Source organism: Acinonyx jubatus, chromosome A2 (genome assembly GCF_027475565.1).
Source record: "Acinonyx jubatus isolate Ajub_Pintada_27869175 chromosome A2, VMU_Ajub_asm_v1.0, whole genome shotgun sequence".
NCBI lineage: Eukaryota > Metazoa > Chordata > Mammalia > Carnivora > Felidae > Acinonyx > Acinonyx jubatus.
The window spans coordinates 69,728,447-69,756,201 of NC_069383.1; the positions used below are offsets into that span (position 1 = coordinate 69,728,447).

Sequence of the window (27,755 nt, forward strand, 5' to 3'; positions counted from 1 at the left end):
TTCCAGGCTCCGAGCTGTCAGCACGGAGCCCAACGCAGGGCTCGAACCCACGAACTGTGTGATTATGACCTGGGCTGAAGTCCGTCCAACTTAACTAACTGAACCACCCAGGCACCCCTGCTGAAATTCTTTTTATCTTTCTTTGCATCTTTCCATTTACTAATGTTTTGTCTTTTTAATTAGTCTTATAAGCATCCTAAGGTCAAGATAGGTTTTTTTTAGTGTCTGTTACTTATTAGAAGCTCTGGATAGGGTGTTTAAAAACTCTCATGCCATGTGGAATTTAACAAAACAAATGAGCAAAGGGAGAAAGAGAGAGAGAGAGAGAGAGAGAGAGAGAGAGAGAGAGAGAGAGAGAGATTGAGAGAGAGAGAAAGGCCAACCAAGAAATAGACTCTTAACTACAGAGAACAAACTGATGGTCGCCAGAGGGGAGGTGGGTAGGCTGATGGGTTAAATAGGTGATGGGGATTTAAGGGGCACACTTGGGTTTACACTATACATTAAATAATTGGAATTTAAATAAGAACTTAAAAAAAATCTTGCCATTCTCTCTTGATGATCATTTACCATTCCCAACATAAACAGACTTTATAATAAAGGATGCATTTACCACAGAACCTCATAATCTTCTAGAAGTTAAAAAGTTACATTTAGTAGACTAAGAATACTGTGTTCTGAGTCTTTGATCTTTACTGAAAATGGATATTACTTTTATGGTTAATCTGAAAATAAATTACATGGAATGATAGGTTAGTAGAATTTCATAAACCTCAAAATTAGATTGGATTGAATCTGCCATTTACAGAGGAGATGGAAAATACTGCATCAAAAAAAAAATATGCCACAACAAAGTATTTCCATTGATATCCATCTCCTCCTTATTTCTGGCCAGATTCAACATCTTTCAAGTAAACAGAGACTCCCAAAAGTCCTTTGTCCCAACTTGAAAATCCACTTCAAAAGAAGTACAAGAACTGACAGAGATAGTAAGGGTTCCTTTTCACAAATCCTCATCTACCTTCTTGATTAATATCTTATACTTCCCTTTTTTTAAGTGTGTGTGTGTGTGTTTTTTTTAATTTTGAGATAGTAAGAGAGAGAGAGCATGAACAGGGGAGGGAGAGAAAGAGAATTCCAATGCGGGGCTCAATCAAGAACACTGAGTTCATGACCTGAGCCGAAACCAAGAATCGGACACTTAACCAACGAGCCACCCAGGTGCCTCTATTCTTATACTTTCTTATCGCCCTCCCAAAGACACAAAAAATGAATAGCAATTCTTTGGTAACTTACTGAGTGCCCAATACTACACTCCTTAAAACTGTATGATATAGGTATTACTATGTCACTGTAATTAGAAGAAACTGAGACTCAAGACTATACCCAATGATAGACAATTTGTTATGCTGTTGATGCTACATCCAACACATTCCAAAGCCCTTGCTCTTTCTTCTGTACTGTGCTGCTTTCAGTCTACAGATAAAGTAAAGCTTTCTGGGATAAAAAATGGGAATACATTCCTTTCATATTTCCCCAACCAAAATGCTGGTGCATAATCCTGTTGTGTTGAGGTTTACCTTCCACATCTCTGAACATTTTCATCCAATTCACTTTGAAGACTTGCACCTGTCTCTAGTGAGCTCCAAACCTTTTGTCCTCTTCTTTTCTCTCACAACATGCTCACTCTGGGCAAGTGCACAGAAGTCTCCTTTGAAGGGTTTGGCCTACGGGTCTACTCACTGATGTTTCATGCACTCTTTCTTATATAAACTAGAACCACAGCATACAATCTATAGAACTACTGCAGTGTCTTAAAATGGATGGAAAAGATAACTTCCAAGGCAAAATGAATGCAAAATTCCTCAGATGTTTATGGTCTGTCTCTTTTACATTTCCTTCTCACATCTGGCTTTCTTGAGCTACTCATCTTTATTGTCTCTTCCCAAAGCATTTCATCTCCTATTCCTAGACAACTTCCATTATATTTGTATTACATCAGAGCATTTATTTTATTAAAACAGTAATAAGTGCAGCTAGTTGACACGTTCTGCCTCTTAGTGAGTATCTAACTTTTGACTGGTGGGAGCAAAAGCATGTAGACATTCTCGAGCTTTGAACACTCAGGAGAGCTGTAGACCTCATTTTAGGTTTTACAGAAGGAAGGGGCATGATCTGTTATATTGGTGAGTTGGTTAAGTGGAGACCAACTAAACAATCTTCACTTTGAAGTCACTTAGGCCTGGATTCAAATCCTGGCTCTACAGTATTGGTAAAGTTAGCTTCCAGGTCTAAGTTTCAATTTCCTTATCTATAGAGTGAGGATAAAAACATCTCCTTAGTGTAACAAGGTTATTGTGAGGTTAAGTTACATGGTGTTCAGTACAAGGTGTGGTACATGGTAGATGCTCAAAACAAGCAATAGCTGCCAGTCGTGGTGGTAATCCTACAACAGCAACATATACTAAAGCTTCTCCAAGTCTGCATCTTATAACCTGATATTTGCTAAGTTCTGGTCTCAGAAATACAATACCCTACAAGACCCTGCTACTGTGTCACATGAATCTTTGATAAGCAAATTGGCCATTTCTGAAGCAAAGCTTTTCTTTTCCCTAAACCTGCCCCTCTTCTTATATTCCCAGTTTCGGAGGAGGCATCAGCTTCTGCCCAAGACCAAGAAAACTATCAGGCCTCTGTTCTCCTCACTTATGCCCCGCCCCCTTGCCCCTGCCCTCCTGCCCTAGTGATGCAAGATGAAGACCCATCTACTTCCCTCCTTCTATGAGTCTGCTGCTTTAAGACTCTTCTAACCCACTCCTTTATGCTTCTACTATATCCTTGCATCACTCATAAAACTTGGGCCTTTTTTTATATCTGCCTTCTCCTATTATCCGCTTTCAACTGTAAGCTCCTTGAGAGCGTCAGGTATGATTTATTCTTGCACTCCCAGTGTGGCTAGCACACCGCTTGGCATATAGTAGGCACTAAACAAATGTTTGCTGAATAAATTAATACAGTTTTAGCCGCATCTGCACAGCACAGCAGAGCCCTGATTTTCCTGTTAATTCTCAGCTTTCAAGTAAGAAATATGGTGGAGCACAGCTGCAGCTCAGGCCTAAATGACCCTTTTGGGGATTTTCTCTTGTTGTCAGGTTCAACCATCAGCAGTAATTTTTGCTCTAGCAATGTTTGCTCTGGTAAATTCCGGGAAACTAAATGGTGCTAATCATAAAAATAGCCTTGATTATGCAGTTTCTGTTGGAATTTGTTTACTGGATCTGAATTTGGTTATATATATTTTCAGACTCAGTTCTGCTAGAGAATAGAAGAGAGTTGCTTTTTCTCTAGAGGAGAAAGACCTCAAACTAACACTTTAATGTTTAAAATTCCTAAATCTGTGCCAGTCATCCAGATGGCTTTCAGCAAAAGTAGCTCCTTCTCTGCAAAGGCATCTCTTTCCATTTTCTGTCAGTTGACTTCTGTGTGTCCTAGTTTTGTAATGTTAGGCCATTTGGTCTCTTTGCTCATCTATCAAATGGGAATAGCAGCATCTTCTTCATAAGGTTGTTGGGAGAATTTCCAGTAGCGATACCTTCAAAGTATTAATCATAATGCCAAGAATTTGCTAAAAGACTAGATGACTTTATGACTATGATCATTTTCACCATCCCTGGCTTCTCCAGGACAATGACAGCAAAAAAAGCATGGGCTCTGGGGTTGGCAAGACAAGGACCCCAAAAGAGAAAAAATAATTTCACAGTTGCACGGTAGCTGGCAAGTCATTTAACTTCTAACTTTTATGCTCACCTCTTCTATAAAATGGCCCCAAAGATACCAATCTCATAGGATATTGAGAGGATTCAAAGAAATTAAGTATGTAAAACATCCACCATGATGCCTGGCCCAAAATATATATTCCCTACTCCTCTCATTTCTCAAGTCATTCAAAATTTTCTTGTCAGTCTTTGTTCTCAGAATGTTTTCTGATATTTCACTTCATTCTACCTTCTAGAATGTTTCTTAAGCAAGATACATCTAACATCTATATCTAAGTTCCACGTTCCCCGCCCTCAAGCACTCAGCTTCTCAGATAATTTGCTGACAAATTATTTTTCCTAAAATTCTGACTAGGTAAATTTAAGATTTGCCTATAAATTTTTTTGTAACAACTGAAACTCATTTTTTCCCTTCTTAAAATTTCCTAGCAATTGTGGTAGACGGTTTACAAGTTAGCATCTGATTTTACAGTGTTTTAAATGTCTTCTTTAGTTTTATTTTTTCCTCTCTTCCTTCCTTTTATAAAGTATACTCCTGAAAAGCAGGGGCTCTATTTTCCACTATGGCAGGCTCTAAAATGATCCCTAAGGATCCTTCTTCCTGGGTAATCATGCTCTTCTATAATCCATTCTCCCTTGAATGTGGGCTGGACCTAGTGACTCGCTTCTAAAATCGAGAATACAACAAAAGCAATGGGATGTCCTTTCTGAGATTAGTTTACAAAAAGACCATGACTTGCGTCTCTTTTGTCCTCTTGCTCTTGAGAAACGAGCTTCCAGGTTGTGCATGGCTCTATGGAGATGCCTACATCGTAAGGAACTGAGGTTTCTGGCCAGCAGCCAGCAAGGACCTGAGGTGTGCCAGTGGTCACCTAAGGGAGCTTGGAAGTGCATCTTCTGTGTCCTGCCAACACCTGCAAGTGGGCCTGGAAGCAGATCTTCCCCCAGTGGAGCATGGGGATGACTGGGGCTCTGACCGACACCTTATTTGCAGCCAGGGACAGATCTTGAGTCAGAGGCATCCAGTTAAATGGACTGAAAGATACTGTAATATACAAATATTTCCTATTTTAAGTTTCTGAGTTTGGGTCATAATTTGCTATACACCAAAAGAAAGGGGGTACTGCCATTACAAATGCAGAAAAATGTGGAAGTGACTTTGGAAACAGGCAGTGAAGGAAGGCTGGGAGGATTTTGAAGAGTATCTTAAAGCAAGCCTAAATTGTCTGGAACACATTGTAAGTGGAAATCTGGAGGAATGGGGGGGAGTGGGGGGGGATTCTTGTGTAGTGGCAGAAAGCTTAGCAACATTATCACTTATCTCCTTATCTCTTCTATAAGGAGAAAGTAAGAAATGTCCCCGGTGAACGGAGTGATCAAGCTAAGTAGATTTCCAAACAAGTGTTGAAGGTGCTGCTTGATTTCTTCTTGCTGCTTACGGTAAAATGTGACCAAAGAGAGAAATTGAGAGGACCATTAAACAGAAAGGAACTAAGACCTTGATGGTTTTTAACATCTTGATTCTAAAAATAAGAAATAGTTTCCAAAGTTCAAACCCAGGGTACTGCCAGGAGAACATGGCCTAAAAATGAAGCAGAGGGTGGAACTAAAATCTTTTGTTAAGAATTCTGAACTTAGGTATGGAGGTTCCTCAAAAAATTAAAAATAGAAATTCCACTACTGGGTATTTACCTCCAAAATACAAAAACACTAATTCAAAATGATATATGCACCCCTATGTTTACTGCAGCATAATTTACAACAGTCAAGATATGGAAGCAACCCAAGCGTCCATTGATAGATGAACGGATAAAGAAGATGTGGTATGAATATGTGTGTACATATGTATAATTATATATATAACAAAATATTCCCCATTCATTAAAAAGAATGAGATCTTTCCATTTGTGACAACATGAATGGACAGAGAGGATATTATGCTAAGTGAAATCAGTCAGAGAAAGACAAATACCCTATGATTTCACTTGTACGTGCAAAATAAGAAATAAAACTAATAAACAAACAAACAATAAGCAGAAACAGACCATAAATACAAATAACAAACTGATGGTTGCCAAAGGGGAGGGAGGTAGAGAGATGGGAAAAATAGGTAAAGGGGAGTAGGAAATACAGGTTTCCAGTTACGGAATGAATAAGTCACAGGGATGAAAGGTACAACATAAGGAATATAGTCAATGGTACTGTAATAGCATTGCATGGTGGCAGATGGTAGCTACATTTGTGAGCATAGCAATATGTATAAACTTGTCAAATCACTGTGTTGTACACCTGAAACTAATGTAACATTGTGTGTCAACTACACTTAAATTAAAAAAAAAAAAAAAGAGGGCTGAGGAATAGCAGTTACATGTACTACCATTTGTAATATTCCACTATTGAGGCAGTTTTCAACCACAGTTTCTAAAGTTTTACTTTCTAGGAATATCCTAATTCTATCCATCTCAGGCTCTATAATCTTTCCCCCTTCAATGATTTTACTCTATTGAATCTGTTGATGAGTATTCAAATACCAAGTATCTTTAAAAAGACTTTTATTTTCTTTCTTTCTTGGAAGAAATTCTCTTAAAATAATTACGTTTCTCTTCTTTATTGTTTGTTTTTGAGAGAGGGAGAGAGAGAGAGAGAAAGAGACAGAGTGTGATCAGGGGAGGGCAGAGAGAGAGGGAGACACAGAATCAGAAGCAGGCTCCAGGCTCTGAACTGTCAGCACAGAGCCTAATACGGGGCTTGAACTCATAAACCGTGAGATCATGACCTCAGCCGAAGTCTGGTGCTTAACTGACTGAGCCACCCAGGTGCCCCAAAATAATTAAGTTTCTAACTATAATTACATTTATTGAAAAAAATGAAATATAACCCCCAAAAGAAGAATTCTGAACTTAGGGAACACATATATATATTTTTAATAATGTGTAATAAGCAAGTCTTTCACGTGCCCTAAAGAGAGACTATCTATTTTCCAAGGCTGTTCACTATACAAACATCATTAAAAAGGTAGTATGAAAGAAAGGCTATCAGTGCCTCTGCTCACATGACACACAGAGAAGTCAGGCCCACTGGGGAACTGTCCCCAATAATATCTATTCTTTTTTCTATACCATCTTGGCTTTTGGTGAATTTTCCCATTAGTATGATTCTCTCTCAGCTACACTGATCAGTGTGACCCAAAGTGGTTGGGACCAAATCCATTCAGTCGTTTCATATAATTAAGATTACTATTAAATGAACTCCAAGCAGCAGAATGAGTCCACTGTATAGTAACTGAGATCAACCACATTCCCCAGGCTTTCAGACCCTACTGGCTACATTAGTCCTATAAACCATTGGTGTTTACCTTAGAAACTCAGGTGGCTCTATCCTTAAGCTTTTTTATTTATTTCACTTGGCCTAAGGTATTAGTCCAGATATAACAGGATGTATCAGTGATTGCCCAGACTTGGTATTGGCCCCCAGAAGAAAGTCTAGGATTCAGGGCAATCCTATCATCTTATAACAACCCTGGCCAGCAAGTTGAGATTGATCTGAATGCCTTCCAGGGCTGAGGTGGTGTCCCTGATCACATCACCTAAAGTCAGGAACAAATTTTGTACCATCTTATCTAATTAAATGAGTCTAACCCTAAGAATAATTGCCTGCACGATGCATATAACAAATAAGTCAGCTACCACTCAGGAAAGCAACCCTTAGTAATCAAGAACAGTCTCATTTTAGAAGGATCTCTAGAATCATCTAAGGGTTATGTGATATAATGATGGTGTTTCTTTAAATACATAAGGCCTCTTATGACCACCCTTGTGGTGAAGCTATGTGAGCAACTCAAAGAGTCTGATCAATTGCCACAATCTGTTTCCATGATTTGCCATCTCAAACTTAACCTGTTAGTCTGTAATTTTCCAAGTGACAGACTAATCAGGTAATGGACAACAGCTCAAGAGTCAGTAAAAAAAAAAAAAAATAACAAGGTTCATCAAGGGGAGTACTAGGCAGAGCCAAAAGAATGGCCTTGAGTTATGCCCATTGAGCAAAGTGACCATGTCCATTCTGGGGTGTGCATAACTAGTGCTGAGGCTGGAAAACCTAGCAGACAGCCTTGGACAGCTTAGCTGAGCCCTTAGTGAACCAAGCCCAGGCATTTCAATAAACTTCTAGGAACTGAAGGCCTCACTGAGCTAGAGGCCTTGTTTCTACAAATTGGAAAGCTGCTACTTGTTCATGTAAATCTAAGATGCTGCTGGGCCAGGTTGGTAGCTTTCTTGAATCTATCATTCCCATTTGACAAGCCAGGTTTGTTGGGTCTTTCCAACTTTATTGATTCAAGCTGACCTATCTCAAACTGAAACTATTAGACCAGAGGGTCACAAGGCCACCATGGGTCAGACATGTAGTTTCAGTTCCCACAAGAGCTCAGTAGAAGGTTAATAACTGACTTTTTTTTTTTTCTTTTCTCAGTTGCTGCATCAGGCGTGCAGTGTTGTTATACTGGGAAATGGCTGAGTAGTCTGGCAGCCATTACATGTTTAAATAAGCTGTGATTGCTCCTTCTTTGCCTGGGATTCTATACTGTTCCTGTTGGACCGTCTGGGAGGAAACAGGGAGAGTGGCCTACATATGCTACTATTAGTGTTCTCCATGTGGCAATCCCTGAATAGTAAAATATCCGCTGGCACTAATGGGACAAAGAAGGGCAGGTGTATGTGTAACATATCAGTTCCATTACACATATAGCAGTGGAAGCCACAGTGGTATTATGTTGCATGGGTTCCATCCACAAGGCCGTTTTGTTTCCCTTCCCACTGTGAACTCTGCCCAAACCACATCAGTTGAATTTGGTCATCCTTTCTCATGATGGCATCGGTGAGGTGATGATTTGTGAGCCAGTATCCACAGAACCATGAGGTTGAGTGCCTCTCCTCCCAAAGTTCCCCAGCATACTCAAGGGGTTCATACAGCATTTAGTCTCCCTGGAGGACAAAAGAGATCTCAGCCTGATCCCTAATCACCTTCCTCCTTACAGCAGCTGAGTTTGTGTTAGAAAGGGGAGGTATCAAGGGGCGTAGAGGCAGAGGGCAGCCCTGTGTCACTAATAAAGCACATTTATTTTCAGTTTTGAGCAGTGCGGTGGTTACTCCTGGTTTAACCAATCTTCCAATGTCTACCACCTAAAGCAATATGTAAAGCACTGTATGTCATTACTGATACAACCCAGTTAGCTTTGGGGAGTCTTTGACCCAGCAGTCACAGTTTTGACTCCCATAGCAGGAACTGTTATGGGCGCTATCTCAACCTGGAGTCCAATCCTAAGTTTGGTTTGGTTAGAACATAAGGAATGGGGAAGTTTTCCAACGTGGTGAGACTGACTATAAGAATTTAGTTGGGGCGCCTGGGTGGCTCAGTCAGTTAAGTGTCCGACTTTAACTCAGGTCACGATCTCGCAGTCCATGAGTTTGAGCCCCACGTCGGGCTCTGGGCTGACGGCTCAGAGCCTGGAGCCTGTTTCAGATTCTGTGTCTCCTTCTCTTTGACCCTCCCCCGTTCATGCTCTGTCTGTCTCTGTCTCGAAAATAAATAAACGTTAAAAAAAATAAAAAAAAAAAAAGAATTTAGCTAGATTGTTGTGGGACACTTTCTCATTCTCCAGCAGGTTACTTTCATCAGCATGGTAGACCAGTTAGGATCCAAATATTTATGGATGATTTTCCATAGGAGTTTGTCTGTCTCAAAGATCTCTTCCTGACAGGGACAATACTGATATTCCTCTATAGCAACTAAGATGCACCACAAAATACTTTGAGACCTTGTACTGTCTGAATGACTACAGCTGGCATAATAAACTGCAGGAGGGGCTGAGTCACGAGGCAGCCCGACTGTTGCTATTTCTCCTTAATTAGCATAATATGCCTTGCTTCATAACCTCCACACTGAACTCACTAAAGCTCTTAAGGATTTCCCAGGCTCCTGAGTGTGACAATTGAAAATCCCTTCCTTTCAAGCTAGATGTCAGTGTGTTTCTCTAGGACTGTGGTCCGACCAAGGTCAGAACGTTCTTCTAACCCAGAATAGGTCTTTGTACTAGTTGACACAGACATATTTTTGTGCTGATTCCTCAAACCCCAATTTCCAAAGAGTGCTGAGAAGAAGGCTGGATGATACCTGCATAGGCAGGTGTGTGTGGAGAGGAACCCTGAGCTAGGTAACCTGCATCTTTTATAACAGGCAACGTTACCACCCTTGCTCCAGGGGAGAAGACTACCTGTACCTTCTAAGACTGTTCACTACACAAACACTGGATAGTCCAGAACAAAGGGCATTCAGTGCCTCAGAAATATGAAGGTCTCATGGAGAATTGTTTCCCAATTATTAATGGGAAAAGAAGTCTAGAAATTCAGCTGATTTTTAAAGTCCCTAAAATATTGTCCAATTTACCTTTTTAAAGACGGTCCAACTAGTATACCTTTCCACATACTCTGCCTGCAGGTAAACTGGTCTTTTTACTTCTTGAACATATCCAATATTGACCCAACTTCTAGGTTACAGAAAACAAACAAAAACCACAAAAAACTTCTTGCAAATAAAAATTAACACCACAAATCTAAATTCATACTTTTATTTTGTACATCCTTCACTGTGATGATTCTTTTACACTATGCTTATCTAGCCTTTTGACAGGTTGCCTTGAAAGTGCTTTAAATTCTTTACCATATATATTTACTGTTTCCAAAACAAAATAGTGAGCTTCTTGGGAGTATAAACTATATTTTTCCACGAGTCAATATTCCTAATTCAATTCCTCTTAACAAATGCTACCTACTCACTAATATATAAGGCCACTGTCTTTAAGTCCCTGATAAATATATTCTATATGAGGAGGGAACTAAAGATTCCTATTTTTTCCCACTGAGATCCAGAATTAAACAGTCAACAGACCAAAGTAGACCTCTGTAATTCAAATGTCACACTGCAATTTCAAATTGGCAGCCTTCCTTGAGTTTCATTTTACTTGCCAAGGAAACAATGAAGCGCTTATTCTGATGCCAGCAGAACTGTGGGAAGGGACAGAGAGATTTGTATTTCCCTGAATTTATAATCTGCAGAAGAGAACAACTACAGGAACCAAAGTGGCACATGTTATACGATTACTTTAATAATTCTATAATTCTACAACTAATTGAATCTTGGAAAATACAAAGTGATGCATATGATTGCAAAAATGCTAACCAGGAGTTATAGAAATGAAAAGGTAAAATCAATACAAACATCATTGATGGCACTTCTATGGATTACCTATGAATTGATGATAAACACTAGCTCGATTTTACAATTTCCTTTCAGAGAGAATAAGTCTACTCCTTTCCTCACGGCTGTCTGGTGGTTCGTGGCAGCAATTCTTTCTGACAAAGTCCTGCAACACCAGGACTCAGAGGTCAGTTTTCCTGGCATCTTTAGGCTGGACAACTCCAGCTATGATCGCAGCTAACTCCTTCCCACAAACGCCCATAATCCGAGGCCTGCTACAATGCATATTCTGTTTCACTAGGTCTGAGGCGGGGCGGGGAAATGTGTAATTTTAAAGAAGTACCATGAGATTGTCACATTGAGGCAAGTTTGAGACAGAGTTGTAGGGTTATTTTGTAAATGCTGGGGAGCAGGAACTAGGTCGGAGTCATTTTGTATCCATATAACGGCTAAATGCAAGAACTGCCCATGGCAGATATTAATTTTTCATTAAATACTGAGTTGACAGAATATTTACAAAACATATAGACAGTATATGAATAAAGATAAAGCCACTACCAATGAACAACCCAGTACAAGAAAAGGAGCAGTATCACCACATTGTAGAGTCCTCTTGTGTGTGCTTTCCTGTTTTAGTTGCTTGCCCTTCAAAGTAATCCTGCTGGATTTTATCATTCTTGGTTTTTCTTCAGTTTTATCATATTACGTATAGCAAAACAATGTATCATTTGTTTTTAATGGTTCTAAACTTCATATAAGTGGAATTCTATTGTATTCTTCTGTGGCTTTTTTTATGTTGAATGGTATGTCCCTGAGATTCTACGAGTTGCCATGGGATTGCTGAAACCACTTCTGTACATCATTCCACTGTAAGAATACACCACAGTATTTTTGCCCATTCTCTTGTTGGTAGACATAGCAGTTGCGTCCAATTTTTTTCTCTTATAAGAAAAGTATTAGAACAATTCTTACAGTTCATGTATATAAGACTTTTACTAAGTGTTTAGAAGAAGTCAACCTTACTAGATAATGTCAAATTGTTTTTCAAGGTGGACGGGCCGATGAATATTCCTGTGTGCAGAGAATAAAAGTTCCTTTTACTCCACATCCTCACCAAAACTTAAAATATTCCATTTAAATCAATTCAGTAGCTATCAAATGGTATTTCATTTTGGTTTTTAATTTTTACATCCTGATTGCTAATAGGTTCAGGCATCTTTTCATATGTTCATTGGCCACTGAGGTTTCCTCTTCTATGACATGATCATTAAAGCCAATGCTATTCTTTTCTTATTGGCTCACAGAAGTACTTTTTATATGACTCTCTTTCACTTATTTATTTTTCAAACATTTTCTTCCAGCCTCTGGTCTGCCTTTTTGCTTTCATAAAGGTATTCTTCTGATGAACAGAAGTTCTTAATTTTAATACAATTGTCTCAATCCTTTCCTTTATAGTTTTGCTTTCTTAGGTGTTTTGTGTAGAAACATTTCTTACAGTGAGGTCATAAAGATAGTCTTCTACAGTGTCTTCTAAATTTTCTTTTTGCATGTAAATAGTTGATCCACCTGGAGTGAATTTTTAGATACAGACTGAGATTGGGGATTGCAACTACACTGTTTTCTCTTCACTAAGAAGCCTAACATTCCCCAGCTCACCTGGAGTGTGATCTGCATGACTAATCCAATTTTCATGTATGTGAGGGACTGCTTCCGGACTCCTTGACCAACTTGTTCCTTCTTTTGCTCCAGGGACTAAATTTCTACAGCTTAGTAATAAATATCTCTCTTCTAAAGCATGTGAAATGTTACTTTTTTTTCCTGGTGCATTGTTCGGATTTCCTATGGATTGCAGCAATAGCTTACCAAATTCTATTTTTAAATTCTTTATAATTCTTTTCACTGGCATTGCATTGAATGTATAAATCTACTTAGAGAAAATTGACTCAATTAAACTACTGAGTCTTCTAATCCATGAATAAGGCTTCTTTTCCCTTTCATATAAGCCTTCTTTAATATATTTCAATAAAATTTTTCCCTGAGGGTTTTGCCTATGTTTTATTAGGCAAGGTCTTGCCTTTTACCAAAGGAATTAATAATTTATAAGTTATATCCTCTCTCTGTAGACACATTGAAATACATGCTATATTTTATATTAATTATATGCCCAGCAAATTTGCTAAAATCTTACAATTTTAGTAATTGATCTTTAGGTATATTTGAGGTTTTCCAAATAGATAATCACATCACCTGCAATAATAACAGTTTCATTTCTTGGGGCAACCTGGGTGGCTCAGTTGGTTAAGTGTCAGACTCTTCGTTTCGGCTCAGGTCATGATCTCGTGGCTTCGTGGGTTTGAGCCAAACATTGGACTCTGCATTGGCAGCACGGAGCCTGCTTGGGATTCTTTGTCTCCCTCTCTCTCTACCCCTCCCCCACTCACACTGTCTCTCTCTCTCTCTCTCTCTCTCTCTCTCTCAAAAAATAAATTAATAAAACTTAAAAAAAAGTTTTATTTTTTCTTCTTCAATGTATTTCTTTTTTTCCAATGTATTTTACTTCTCGCCTTCTAGTATGATGTCAAATGCAAGTAGTGACTGATGTTCAAATATGAAACCATACTTGCGTTACTGGCTAAACTCTATGTCACCATAATCTCTCTTTTAAATGTTCTTGGATATGATTTGTCAATATCTTATTTAGGCTTTTTCTTTTTGCATTGTTTTATGAATAGGATAGGCCTGTAAGTCTTCTTTATCATCATCATATGGTTTGGTACCAAGGTTATACCTCATTACCTCATACATCTCACACCCTCAAGGTTTTACTATATTCCTAGTATCAGAGTTGTTCTACTTTCATTTTTGTCCTCTGGAAGAAGTTATACAGGACTGGAGACACCGGTTCCAGTTTGATATAATTGATAAAATAATTGGGATCTTATCTTTTTTTCCTTTCTCCTTTTTTCTCCCTTCCCTTTTTACTTCCTCCCTGCACCCACCCTCTTCTGTTGTCTGTTACTCATGGTGATTTGTACTTTGAAACTGTAAGCTCATTTTTTTGAAACTTTAACATTTAGGCTTTGATTGAAGATGAATACTCGATAAAGGGTATTTTTTTTTTCTCTTAAAGGTAGCATAAATTCAGGTTGCTGTGATCAACATGTCTCAGGAAAAATTTTTTCGTCCCTTCTATCCAGTACCAAGGTTTAACAAGGTAGTTTCTCACATAGTGGAGTTTAGATTTTATTTTCATCTTATATAGTAGTGTAGTCCGTGGGACTCAAGCTTCACGATGGGGGTTTCCAATTGGACATCCCACTTTGGGTAGGCCCTGGGCTTTGTCTACTGTAACTCAAAGCAGTATCAATTACAGTCTCATCATAATATGCAGAATACTTACAATAAATATAACATTATGAAAGTGAAAGAAGCCAGATATTGAGAAGTGTGTACTTTATGATTCTGTTCAAATGACATTCTAGGATTGACAAAATTAATCTATAATGTTAGAAAACAGATAGATACTTGGTTTGGGCTGAGAGTAACTGCAAAGTTCTATAAGAAAATTATTTGAGGTCATGAAAATGTTCTGTATCTTGATTGTGGTGGTGGTTATTCATGGAACTGCCTATCTACATAAATACATTTACAATTGGTGCATTTTATTGTATATAAATTATCCCTCATTAACACTGATGCTAATATATGAATATGAATATATAATGATAAAAAGTCAAATTATATACTAAAGATCCATACATTTTACTCTGTCAATTTTATGTCAATAAGATAATTTTTTAATCTCTTTAAGACCTGGAATTTCAGAAATCCATTAAGAGTTTTTACGACTACCCTTACATGCATCAGTATCAGCTTCAAATAAATGTAATACTTATCAGACCTACTAAACTCCATAATAAAGCTGCTTCGAAATACTGGTCTTTGGTCCAGGTTACCATTTAGTTCTTACTGCTGAAGAAAAGAGATTTCTATGATTGATGGCTATTGGGCAAAATAAGAGAAGATGGCTATCTATGCAATATTGATCTTGACATCACTTAGGCCATTTCAACTACTCTGTTTCTATTTTATGTTTACGCAGTTATGACTAAAAAGAGGTCATGTCAATGTGAGTGACCAAATTCTTACTGCTAAAGTCCAAAGATTTTCAAGGAATGAAGTATGTATATTCATTTTTTTTCTGGTTTTATGTGCAATTTTGGTGCAGTGTGATAGAGACAAGGTCTTCTTGCAAATTCACGTTCTTTCAAAACAATTAAAACGTGGAGGTAAAATCCCACAGAAAGGTGCTAAATCCCAAATGCCAAAGGACAAGTACAGATTATTCCTCAGTCCCTATCTCTAATCTCTAGTCTTGCCAGGTTTGACAATCCTTTTCCCATGTACTCTACGCCAGTCTTGCCTCCTTATTTCAGATTATGCTCCTAACTAAATTTTATTCTCCTCATTTAACTCTATTCTCCAATTTTCATCTTAACATCCTTTGAGTGATTCAATTCAGTTCAATTTCTTGGCTTCCTCTAATCTGCCCAGCGCTAGGCTCAGGCTGGTATGTATTAAAAATCAACCAGCTATTGAAACCTGTTACTGAAGAGATTATAAACTAGTGGGGGATATTTATGGGTAAATAATGGTAGAGAGAGATGTGCAGTACTATTGACTCATACAGAAAAGGGGCCCCAGCCCAGCTGAGACAGTCTAAGAAGGCTTTGTAGAGAAGACACATGAAACCTAAACTGAGCCCTGAAAAGTAAACAGGATCACTGGGCATACAAGGGCAACCAAGAATGAGTGCAGGGAATGGCATTCCAGGAAGAGAAGAGAGAAGGAGCAGAGGCATGGAGAAGCCACAGGATCCCTCGGGCCCACTGGACAGTAAGGTTGATAAGGCCCGTCTCCAGTGGTGCCTTTTTATATTCTATAACTTTTTGGTATAAAATTATATTCAACTTATAAATATTCTTAAAGTTGGAAAAATATTGTCATTCCTGTTATTTCTGTGACATCTCTAACACTGCAAAGCCTGTTCGTCATTGTACTATAGAATTGTTCTAGCATGATTTCTAGGATGTACAAAGTCTATATTCTCAGAGGAATTTAATGGCATAGAAAATTTGATAGAGTTTATTTAGTATTTTGTAACTCACTCATGAATAAATATCATCACAATGTGATAGTTGGAAAGAAAATAACATGAAGATATTCAAATCACTTGCATTATGATAAAATAAAGAAAATAAGCTACAAAAAAGATGACAATATTTAGGCAAAGGTTTCTATTTTAACCTCTATCTTCCCTTGACACCATCCATCTTCCTGTCTGTGCTCAATATTATAAATAATAATTTTTTCACATACAAAGAATATATTTCTAAAGAAGATCTTTCGAGTATAGGAGGATGTCTAACTCCAGGAGATGGTGTGTGTGTGTGTGTGTGTGTGTGTGTGTGTGTGTGTGTATACGTTTACACTGCTTAGGCTAGATCAAGCATGGATACAATCTTCATCTAAATGTTTTCCAAGCATCTTATGATTCTAGGTTTCAATGACAACGACCAGTACTGTAGATCTGGGGATCACAAACTAAAGGGTGTAATGAAATTTAATGGTTTTAAAGATCCAAATTGGAGTCTATAAACAAGTTGTTAAAAAGGTCTTATATTTCTCCTATTCTTCAGGCTCCTCTTATCACCATAATCCAATCTCCACTTTAAACATACTTGACTTCCATTTTTAAGCTCTCCCATTTCTGTTACTAGCAGCTAAAGATAGTGAGAATTATTTTGTCACTTGAAGTGTAATACGTTTTTAGACATTTTCCTATGTCCACTGTGTAAATCATGCAAATAAGTACTTGTATAATTTAAAGATACTGTGCATTTAGTTTTTTGAAAAATTAAAAACTCTATATCCAAAGATTATTTTCTAAAATAACAACATTGGATTTAAAAACACTGTATTGTATAAACATTATACAGCCTTGTTATTGGGTATCTTTTTCTTCCCCTTTAATATAAATTACAAAATACTTAAAGTGTTAAGGGTTAAAAACATCCATGGTTAAACGTTAAGGATTGAGTCCAACTTGCAGAACCTGTACCTGTAATACGTGCTATATTTCAGAATTAAATATTATTTTTCAAATGATAATTTCTCCAACTATCATTCAACATAGAAAACACACGGCTCTAGAGTTCTTCTGAGCACACAGCTAGTTAATAAGACACATAGAATATTTAATTTCACACAGGAAGCAGAAAAGTACAGGTAAGCATTATTTTCCACCAAAAAAAAACAAACCTTAAGGAAATAGTTGTTATTGTTATTGCAGTTGCCAGACACTCCTTGCAATTCAGCCACAGTGTTCTAAAACAGTTGACAACAAAAATTAAAGAAGGCTTTTTCCCTATTAAAGAGAGCAGCCTAATGATAAAGGACAGAAAAAACACTGAAGTTCTGGTGCCTGCTATAACACAAACGTTTGAGAACTGAGAGAATGCCCCCCACTCATAGGTTCTCAACATTAAGAACAGTATAAACTCAATCCACATTATTTAAAGGCCATCCATAGTAACTGCAATCTCTTTTTCACACAACATAAGCTGTTTCCAACCAGGAACAGCAAACAGCAGGAGTCAAATTTAATGTTATCCCTGTAATACTTTTCACCTAAAAATTATATTCTTATAAATCATTCAACACTTATGCAAACCATAGATTCTACTATATTTCTGTCTCTAATTATTAATGTTATTAATGTTAACACAAGCAATAAAAATGCATATCCATGTAGGCAGCTGCTCTAAATCATATTCAGTACTTTAAAAGATTCTAAAAACTAAACTACTGTTCTCATGATATAGTTATAATGATATTAATTCCAGTAATGAAAAAAATTATGGAAGTGAGATTAAATTATGCTTTAAGAGAAGGAGCCTCGGTTTCTAGAGTGATGATTAACCTTGTTATAAACTACTGCCCGAAGAGACTCTGAAATAACACCTATAATCTAAGATTTTAAAATGTAATAAACATAATATTTTAAGAGTATATTTAAAGAAGCAAACCAAAATAATCATATAATTGCAAAGTGCATGTAAAATAGTTTATTTGAATGTGAACGACCATAGGTATTTCTTAATTCAAAAAAGTGGTACAGCACCAGTTCATACTTCATTTCTAGTCTGAGCCCAACTGTATTTCACATTGCATAGTGATCTTGGATAGAAACATCTACCTACAATTTACATACATGACCCATGTTACACAAAACATATATCAAAATTACATCATCCCACCATTGAAAGGCTAGACATTGATAGTTGTGGAGTATGACAGGAGATTAAATTTGTTATTGAAAATTAAAATCTAGTTGAAAAATTTACCATACCCCCAGAATTTCGTGGGATAGTGTTGACTGTGTGAGGGGCTTACTGAAATCCTCCATCGTTACCTTCCAGATTGTTAAAGAAAGAAAGAAAGAAAAAAAGAAAGAAAGAAAGAAAGAAAAAGAAATGAACAATAATTCTATTATTCAGAAATGCAGTTGCTAATTACAGATATATTCAGATCTATATTTCAGTTATTCAGATTTAATCTTCCTCTTCTTTACAGGATCCTACCCTTTACTCTTCAGGCTTTTACTCTTCTCTGCTCTTCAGGCAGAGCCCTTTTTATTTATTTATTTTTTTTATCACAATGTTTAACAGAGAGTAACCAGAAACAGGAATGTAAATTAAAATTGATTTGGTTGTTTGCTTACTTTAAACTCTTCTGGTTTAAATATTCGGGAAAAAATCATAAAGAGCAGAGATTTCAATAAAGTTTGGGAATTATCTATAAATTTTGAATTCTGCTGAATTACCACTTATAATTTCCTAAAGCATTAAAACAGCTATATGCAAGCACACACTATACATGATGAGGTATTCTTAATCCTAAATATGGTTTTGATAGAGAACTACTGTACTTTTACAATTTCAGGATATATTTCTCACATTGCAATGTTTTCCCCATAGGCAATTCAAGCAAGCAACTCCCCTCTGTCAATGTGACAAGTTCCAAGTTAGAATCAACCTTGGATGATTTGACCCAAACCAGAAGCTATCTATCCTTCAGTAGACAATGCTGATCTAAGCGCTGGCTCTGGAAATTAGTTGGATGAACTCGGTTGTCTTGCATTTAATTAGAGGTTTTCCTGGCTGGCCCAGGGAATGTCACAGGGGATATTGTGAAATAAAAATTATTCTAACTTTGAAATCACAAGATGATTCCATAAATGATAAGAAAAGTGAGAAGCCAAGTGATTGATTACACAATTCAGAATTAACAATGATGTGTAAATCAATACATTGTTCAATTACATATAAAATTAACTCAGTTATTCAAGGACCATTTACCCACTGGATAACCAATATTGGTCCTTCTCACCTTCATTATGTCTGTTGACCATTTTACTTTTCATTAACAAAGAGGGAGAGAGTAAATAAAAAATAGGGGCATACCACTTAAATTGATTTAACACTATTTGGTACTATTAGTAAAAAAATTAAATCAAGGAGATAAAATATTTACGCAAGAGTGGATTTTCATTATTTGTACAGCTTCATTTCTCCTATGCACAGAAAATTAACAGTTGGTTTTAACTGAGCATGTTTTGGCAACACACAAGAAAGGGAGAATTATAAGTCAGAGAGGAGCATGAGAAAGAGACAAAGAAAAAGACTCCTTGACCTTTTCAGTAAAGTGAAGGTTACTTGGAATAACATAGTAGCAAGCATCTGATTTCTATTTCTACAACTTGAAGACAAAAGAAAAAGTTTAACCTAGAGGTAAACTCTAATTTAAAAAACAAAATCATATACTCAATTATTCTTCTCTAAAGTCCTGTCTTCACAGGATACTTAGGGATTATCTACCTAGAATAAGATTAATTCTTCAAGCACTTGATTCCCCCATTATTAGAAATACGGAATAAAGAATCACATAACCTAAGTATTACAAGAAACTCCATCACTCGAAACAGGAATCCTCCTTCCAACATCTCTTGTTCCCCAGTTATTCTGTGTGTGCCTGAACAAAGACAGACCCATCAGCCCACTCCATTCAAAAACAGCAAAGTGTTGTAAAAAGTCCCAACTTTGGAGACAGGAAGACTCTATTCCCATACTAAATCTGCCAACTACTGGCTGTATGACTAGAAAAAGCCTCATTTGCTTTGTTTGCCTCATTTTTAGAAAAAAAAAGTCTCTTCTGTGTGCTGTAAAGATTATATGAAATCATCCAGGGAAATGCACCTTGCAAAGTGCCAGGCACTGAATATTTATTTACCTTCCTTAGTCCTGAAAAATACCTGCTTAGGTGACAATCAACTTTGCTTTCTTTAAAAAAAAACTAGGCAAACAAAAAAAAAATCTTTATGATGTGCTCTTAGGTATAAAAGTTGAGTAACAAACACTCATTTTGCATTTACTCAAATTGGAGAAAATCTAACATCAAGCAAACAGCTTTAGGGGCCTGAGTTGAAAACTTTTGGGGCTGAATGGAATCAGTTCCTCAAAATAACTGGAAGTATGTAATATGTAGCACATGATCTAAAATTTTCACTAGGAGAGCCTTAAAGAGCTATCTTATTTTACCTCTTTCCTTGTTAGACTTGATGTTTTATTTCACAGATTCATGGACCAGTAAAAGCTAGAAAGAATTCAGAATTTTAGCCCAATCTCTTAAAGCCGAAGATACTGAGGCCCACAGCCTGGGAAGCCTGGCTTCCTCGTCTTCCCCCACTTGATATCATCAGAACTGCCCCGAACCTCACCTCCAAATTCTTTCTAGCAGAATGAGCAGGTAAAAACCAAATCTGCAGAGAATGATTCTACAATCCTAAAACAGGCTTGCAGCCAAACCAAATCAGTGTCTCTGATAAAACACAAAACACTAGCACAGAGAACTGAAGACTAATAGGTAAGATGAAAATTTAAATATCTGACAAAATTGGTTTTTTTGCTTTTTAGTTTTTAAATCCAAAATAACATTTTCATATGTAATATCTCAGAATAAAAAAAAATACTTGCCATTTCAAATGCACTCTGAAAGTGAAAAGTTAAATCAACTATATAAGATTCTACGAGACTAATTCATTCACATGAAGACTTTGTAATGTTTATTCTTTGGTCAAAAGTTAACTGATGCACCACTTTTACTTTTCTACTATAATAAATGGAGAATACATCCTCATTAAATTACACTCATATAAAAAACTAATATACATTTGGGTTAAAACATTCCAGACTAAAAATACGTAAAATTTCAATGTCTGTTTATTAATCTTCACTATGTCCTGGCTAGAAACCAAAAAAAAAAAAAAAAAAGCTCTGGAAAAAGAATATATTCAGATGAGCAGAGGTTGAATATAAGAAGTTGCACTGTCCTTACATCAGCTGGTATAAATAATATATGTTTTACCTGAATATTTACTATGTTTATGGAGTATGAAATACTATGATTAAATTATTGATGGATTTTTTGACATGCCAATATGAAACACATGCATGTTTAAACATGTTTATAATAAAGCATGTTGTCCCATTATATCAATGTACATTTGGCATTTACATTAGAAATAGACCAGCATCTGCATTACATTATAACGCACAAGGGTTCCAGACAGCCATTTTCACTTGGGGGTTAGCTTCTATTCATTTACTTGATCTTCTACAGAGAGCAGGATGCAAAATTATTCCAATATGTATCTACTCTAAGGAATATATACTGGTGGAAAGGCTTTGTTCTGCATTATGTTAGCACAAATCACAGTGAGCAGATCCAAAGACCTTTCTTCTCCTGGAAAAAAGAAACCTGAAAACACTCAGCATTTTTGAGTACTTTCCTGTGTATGTTTGTGCATGTATGCGTGTGTCTTTTTTCAATCAAAATGTTTACTCATTTTTTTTTCAAAAAGCATTACAAACTCACTGTAGAAAATTGGGGGGGAAATCAAAAAAAATACAAAGCAGAGAGAGAACATCACCAAATTCCAACAATAAAGACAGCTACCATTCGCATCTTGGTTTTTTCGCTCTTTTGTTTCAGTGAATTTCTTTTAATAGCACAAAGAGGACTTCCTTGACTCCAAAGTCTTCATGCTGTAAATAGGATACCATTACTTGATTCATCAGTTAATAACAAATGTAAGTAATATTTATTTTCTGTGGAGTTGAATGTAGACACGTTCTCCTTGAGAAACTGCAAAAAACCTATCCTACTTTTTCCAGGAAAAGAGTTTTGTAAAGTAGGAACACGGTGGGAAGAAAGGCAGGAAGGATGTTTGCAAGCACTGCTTACCTCATCATCGTCGGCGTCGTACTGGGCATAGTGCTGTTCCAGCAGCTCTCTCTGGCGCCTTTCTTGTTCCAGCGTCTGGCTTATCAACTGGGCAACCTCACTCACTTGTCCTGGCTTTTCTCGCCCAATAACAAATCTGTAGGAAGGTGAAAGGAGACTAATACAGTAAGACTCTCCAGGCAGAAAGGAGCGCTAAGAAAAAGTAACTAAGCTTGATAGTTCATCATGGTCCATCAAGGCTCAAGAACATAATATCACAAGGCACTCTAAATGGTATGCCTGGGCGGGAAGGGGAGGTTCGCTGAGCAACTGAGCAGGTTACTCCAGACACAGCCCAAAGGAAAAGAAAGGGGAAAGGTAAAGGACAATAAACAAATTACTTTGGGAGAAGACAAAAGAGATGTAATCCATTCTACAGTACTTAATACATTTTTGATGCCCTACAAAGTGGAAGCAAACTCATAATTTCCCATACAATTGGACTTGAGAATCATTTCCACAATACTGTCCTCTTTACAATGCAAAAACTGCTTCAAAAACATGCCTTAGGTGGGTAAGTGAAGAGGGGCATTAACTTTTGCTAAGTTACTATAACTTTGGAGATACAAAAAAGAAGGGAAAGAAAAGAAAAACTAAAGGAGAGGTGATAAATTTGAAAATTCACTTTTGGAGAAAGAGGCGCTATGAGGAAGGGTGTGGTTTCAAGAAATAAAGGGACAAAGGAAATATCTGTTCATATTAATTACTGTAAGAAAAAAAGTATAAGGTAAAAAGAAGGGAAGTCATTTACTTATCGCAAGCTACAGTTACTTATGATACATCCTTATCAATACTATGTGTCTGGCTCAACAAATTCATATTCACTTCTTTACATCTTTTCACACTAATATATGGCTATTTTTCTAAAAATATATGAGTAGTACACATGATTTAGATTTAGTTGCTATATATCATTTAATTTCATTATTTTGGATGTGTCTCTTTGTTTAATCTTGTTTCTATACTTAGAACTGATGCTTTCCTCTGATTACAATAGATTGCTATGTTTGATCATAAGTTTAAATGAAATATACCACCATTCTCCGTACAAATGCACTAAAAGTCAAAATTTTTATACTTAGATGTTAGTAATTGCCTTTATAGCAGTATTTTTATGTAGTTTCAAACAGGATTCTGAAATCTTGCTCAGGTGCTCATTTATCACTTGACTTTTTTTCCTAGGGGATCAACTGTAAGTAGAATTTGTAACTTCTCTAATTTCCATCCTTATTCATCCTATAATTTACACATAATAAAATACATCTATTTTAAAGGTGCAATTTGATAAGTCTGACTAACGTATAAAACTGTAATCACCACATAAACAAAGATATAGAAAATGTCTATCAACCTAAAATATCCCATTTCCTTTTCTGGTAAATCCTCCTCACCCTGGGCCCATATTAGATTTGTTTTTTCTATAGTTTCATAAAAATGGAATCACAGAGTGTCTCACTTCTTTGGCTCCCCATAATGTTTTGGAGACTTATCCATGCTGTTTCAAGTATCAGTAATTCATTCCTTTTTATTATTCCTGGTACCAGATGTACTACATTTGGCTTACCTATTCTTCTATTGATGGATAGTCGAGTTGCATTTTGGATATTATGGGCAAAGTTAGTGTAGACATTTGTGTGCAAACCTTTGTGGGGACGTGGATTTTCATCTCCCTTAGACAAATAACTAATAGTGGAATTAATGTTGTATGGTAGTATATGCTCAGCTTTTAAAGAAATAGCTAAATGCGTTTTCGAAGTTGTGGCACCATTTTATATTCCTACTAGCAAAGCATGAAAATTACAGTTGCTCTACATCCTCATCAACACTTAGTTTCATCTTTTAACCTTACACTTTAAACCTTATAATGGTTTTAATTTCCAATGCTTTGATGACCAATTATAATGTGAGTATCTTTTCATGCACTTTTTGACCATTCATATATCTTTTCCAGTGAAATACCTTTTCAAATCTTTTGCCAATTAAAAAAAAAACTGGTTGTCTGGCTTTTTACTATTGAGCTGTAATGGTTCCTTATATATTCTGGATGCATATCCTCATCTATCTATACTCTAAATAACAAATACACATAGATACATACAAATAATGCATGTATATCTGTCTGTCTGATTTATTATCTTCTCCCAATCTGTGGTTTACCTCTTAATTTTCTTAATTGTGTCTTTCAAGGAAGTCCAATTTATCATTTTTTAAAAGATTTGTCCCTTTTGTTTCCTCAGAAATCTTTGCCTCATTTAAGATAGCTAAGATTTTTCCTATTTTTCTTTTCTTCTAGAAGTGTTAATGGTTAATGTTTTGATTTTATCTTATGTCTTTATTATCTTTCAAATTAATTTCCATGCATGATATTTGATAAAGGTAGAGTTTCATTATTTTCCAAATAGATAACCAGCTGTTTTAACACCATTTGTTGAAAAAACTATTCAATACTGCCACTGAATTACTTCAGCACATTTGTTGAAAATCAGTTGACTATATACCTGTGGGCTGATTTTTGGACTTTTCCAATCTATTCTATTGGTGTATTTATCCTTGTGCCAATACCACACTGCCTCGATTACTGTATAGTAAATCTTGAAACTAGGTGGTGTGAATTTTCCAACTCTGTGAATCTTTTCCCAAATTATTTTGACTACTCTTATAAGTTATCTGCATTTTAATATAAATGTTATAGTCAGCTTATCAATTTCTTTTAAAAGTCCACTGATGTTTGATTTGGGATTGCCTTGAATCTATAGATCCATTTGTGGAAAACTGACATCCTAATATTGAGCTGATCCATGAAGATGGTGCATGTCTGTATTTATTTAGGTTTTCTTTACTTTCTTTCAGTAATACGCTCCAGTGCTCAGTGTAAGGTTGTGGCTATAGTTTGTTAAATTTACCTCTATTCATGCTTTTTCAAGTTATTGTAAGTGGTATGGATTTTTAAATTTGTTTCTGATTGTTTCTAGAATGGAGATAAAATTGATTTTTGAATTTTGGCCTTGTATTTTGTGACTTTGCTAAACTCACTTATTAATCATAGATTTTTAGAGATTCCTTAGAATTTTTCCATATATAAGATCATACCCACTATGAAGACATTTTTATTTCTTCGTTCTTTCTTTCTTTCTTTCTTTCTTTCTTTCTTTCTTTCTTTTGGAGATATTCAGTTTCTATGATGGAAGATACATAAAGTCTCTAATATGCCCAACTAATCTAGACATATAATGACTATCTTGAATTCATTATATTTTTGGTTAAAAGTCAGAAATGATATATAAACATAAAGCAATTAATAAACTCATATCCTCAAATGATAGATTTAGGAAAACCTAGATTGACCCTTTATGTGTCTTCAAATGCATACCAAAGTGGGGTTTGAGGGAGTATCACTTACCTACTAGAAAGCTGACAGGAGCTTGAAGGAAGCACTTAACGTACCAAACGCTATTAATGGAAAATAGTAGCCAAGCTCAAAGTAAAAGGTAAATAAGAATTCACATTCATTTAAGTCATCAACTCTTTAAACTTATTTGAAAATTACATTGTCAGATCTTTCAGTTGAACAGTTTTCCCTAAGAATGCAGGAGTTTATTTCCTCTGCAAGGCAAGTATTTAAAATTACTCTGATCACAATTCAGGGAGAGAAATAGATTAAGATTTGGTTCACTTGCCAATGAGTTGGAACCAGTGCTGATGGTTCTAGAGGTGAATGAAGGAGTCATTGGTGAGAAGTTTCAAAGTAGAAAATTATTTTTAAGGCCCAAATTACAATATTAGAGTACATCATATATATTAAATTATATAATTATATAATAAATCAAAATTCCAATACAATGTGCAAGCTTTTTCCTGTCCTCAAAACATGATCTCTAATTCCAACCTGGAATTATTCATGATGCTAAAACTAAAACAAAAAAAACCAAAAAACCTCCCCCCCCAAATATATGCATAATCAATGTTTCAGAGGAAATAAGAATTGTTCCATACTACATAAGAAACCAGCATTTTAAACAAGAAGGCATAGTTGCTCAAATCACAGCATGGCTTTCTGAATTTGCCCTACAATTTAACATTATTCACTATTTTCCCAATATTAGTCTGTATTCAAAATTACTTTACAGTCTGAAAAAATAAAAGTGATTTGTAATTGTAATAAAATAGACAGTCCATCTCACAAAATACACTTTTTAAAGTGTTATATTAAAGTACATGTCTTCATTCAGGCAGCTATTTGGGGTAGCATTATAGCACTTAGCTACACACACCTTTAAAACCTATAATCTAGTATAATTTATAATTCATATATGCAGTAGAAGAATGTCATCTTGATAAGTATGGTTCAGAGCGAAAGCACCCAGAAGTGGAACTAAACTAATCTGCGTGCCTGATTTTTCCCTCATGTGATAACTGGCATCTACTCCATGTGTCTAAAGGAGCAATAAAACAATAATAGATGGTATAGGGGCACTTGGGTGGCTCAGTCAGTCAAACATCCAACTCTTGGTTTTGGCTCAGGTCATGATCTCACATTTTGTGAGTCAGAGCCCTGCATGGAATTCCTAGATGACAGCACGGAGCCTGCTTGGGATTCTCTCTCTTCTTTGCTCTCTGCCCCTCCCCAGGCTCTCTCTCTCTCCCTCTCAAAGTAAATGTTTTTTAAAGTTTTATTTGCTTTTGAGAGAGACAGAGCATGAGCAGAGGAGGGGCAGAGAGAGAAACAGAGAGAGAGAGAGAGAGAGAGAGAGAGAGAGAGAGAGAGAGAATCCAAAGTAGGCTTAGGCTCTGAGCTGTCAGCACAGAGCCCGATGAGGGGCTTGAACCCCTGGGTTATGACCTGAGCTGAAGTTGGTCACTTAACAAACTGAGCCACCCAGGCCGCCCAATAAATAAACTTTTTTTAAAAATGTGGTACAGACATGAAAGGATGTTAGGCACTATTACTATTCTGAGGAAAGTGATAAAATCTCCCACTTGGAAAATGTGTAACATTCAAATTACCTTTCTATATGTTCTTAAATATTTGGTCTGTTTTAAAGGTGTCTTTATAAATATGGACTCCTGTATCTGTGTGTGTACAATATAGCACATGTAGAATTGGGCACAAGATGCAAATTTTAAAGTAAGGTTATTATTTCAATTATGAATTTGCACTATAGATATGCTGTGATAGTTTAATTTAGGGGTTAAAAGTGTCTGTAAAAGGGAGAAAAGGTTTTGATAGGACAAATTCACTAAGCCATAAACATGACAGTATGACCAGCTCTGTGACCTTGAATGTATTAACATTTCTAATCCTCTGTTCCCATATTGTAATAA

The 27,755-nt window shown here is 36.3% G+C and overlaps 1 protein-coding gene and 1 long non-coding RNA gene across 18 annotated transcripts in view; one reads left to right on the forward strand and one right to left on the reverse strand.

Moving 5' to 3' along the window:
- PPP1R9A (protein phosphatase 1 regulatory subunit 9A) overlaps positions 1 to 27,755 on the reverse strand; it is a 323,631-nt gene that overhangs the window by 79,263 nt on the left and 216,613 nt on the right. For 10 of the 17 annotated variants that reach the window (XM_027071911.2, XM_053218431.1, XM_027071909.2 and 7 more), the window contains 3 exons: positions 22,395 to 22,530; positions 18,442 to 18,504; positions 17,352 to 17,417 (listed from right to left, as the gene is read on the reverse strand). In XM_027071911.2, the coding sequence (XP_026927712.1) occupies positions 17,352 to 17,417; positions 18,442 to 18,504; positions 22,395 to 22,530 (265 nt within the window). The remainder of the gene's footprint in view (positions 1 to 17,351; positions 17,418 to 18,441; positions 18,505 to 22,394; positions 22,531 to 27,755) is intronic. The other 7 variants (XM_053218438.1, XM_053218436.1, XM_053218443.1 and 4 more) reach the window with 3 other exon arrangements.
- Positions 10,475 to 20,356, forward strand: LOC113603046 (uncharacterized). Its single transcript, XR_003424590.2, has 4 exons — positions 10,475 to 11,034; positions 11,127 to 11,217; positions 15,133 to 15,210; positions 19,070 to 20,356. It is a non-coding gene; the product is annotated as an uncharacterized LOC113603046 (long non-coding RNA).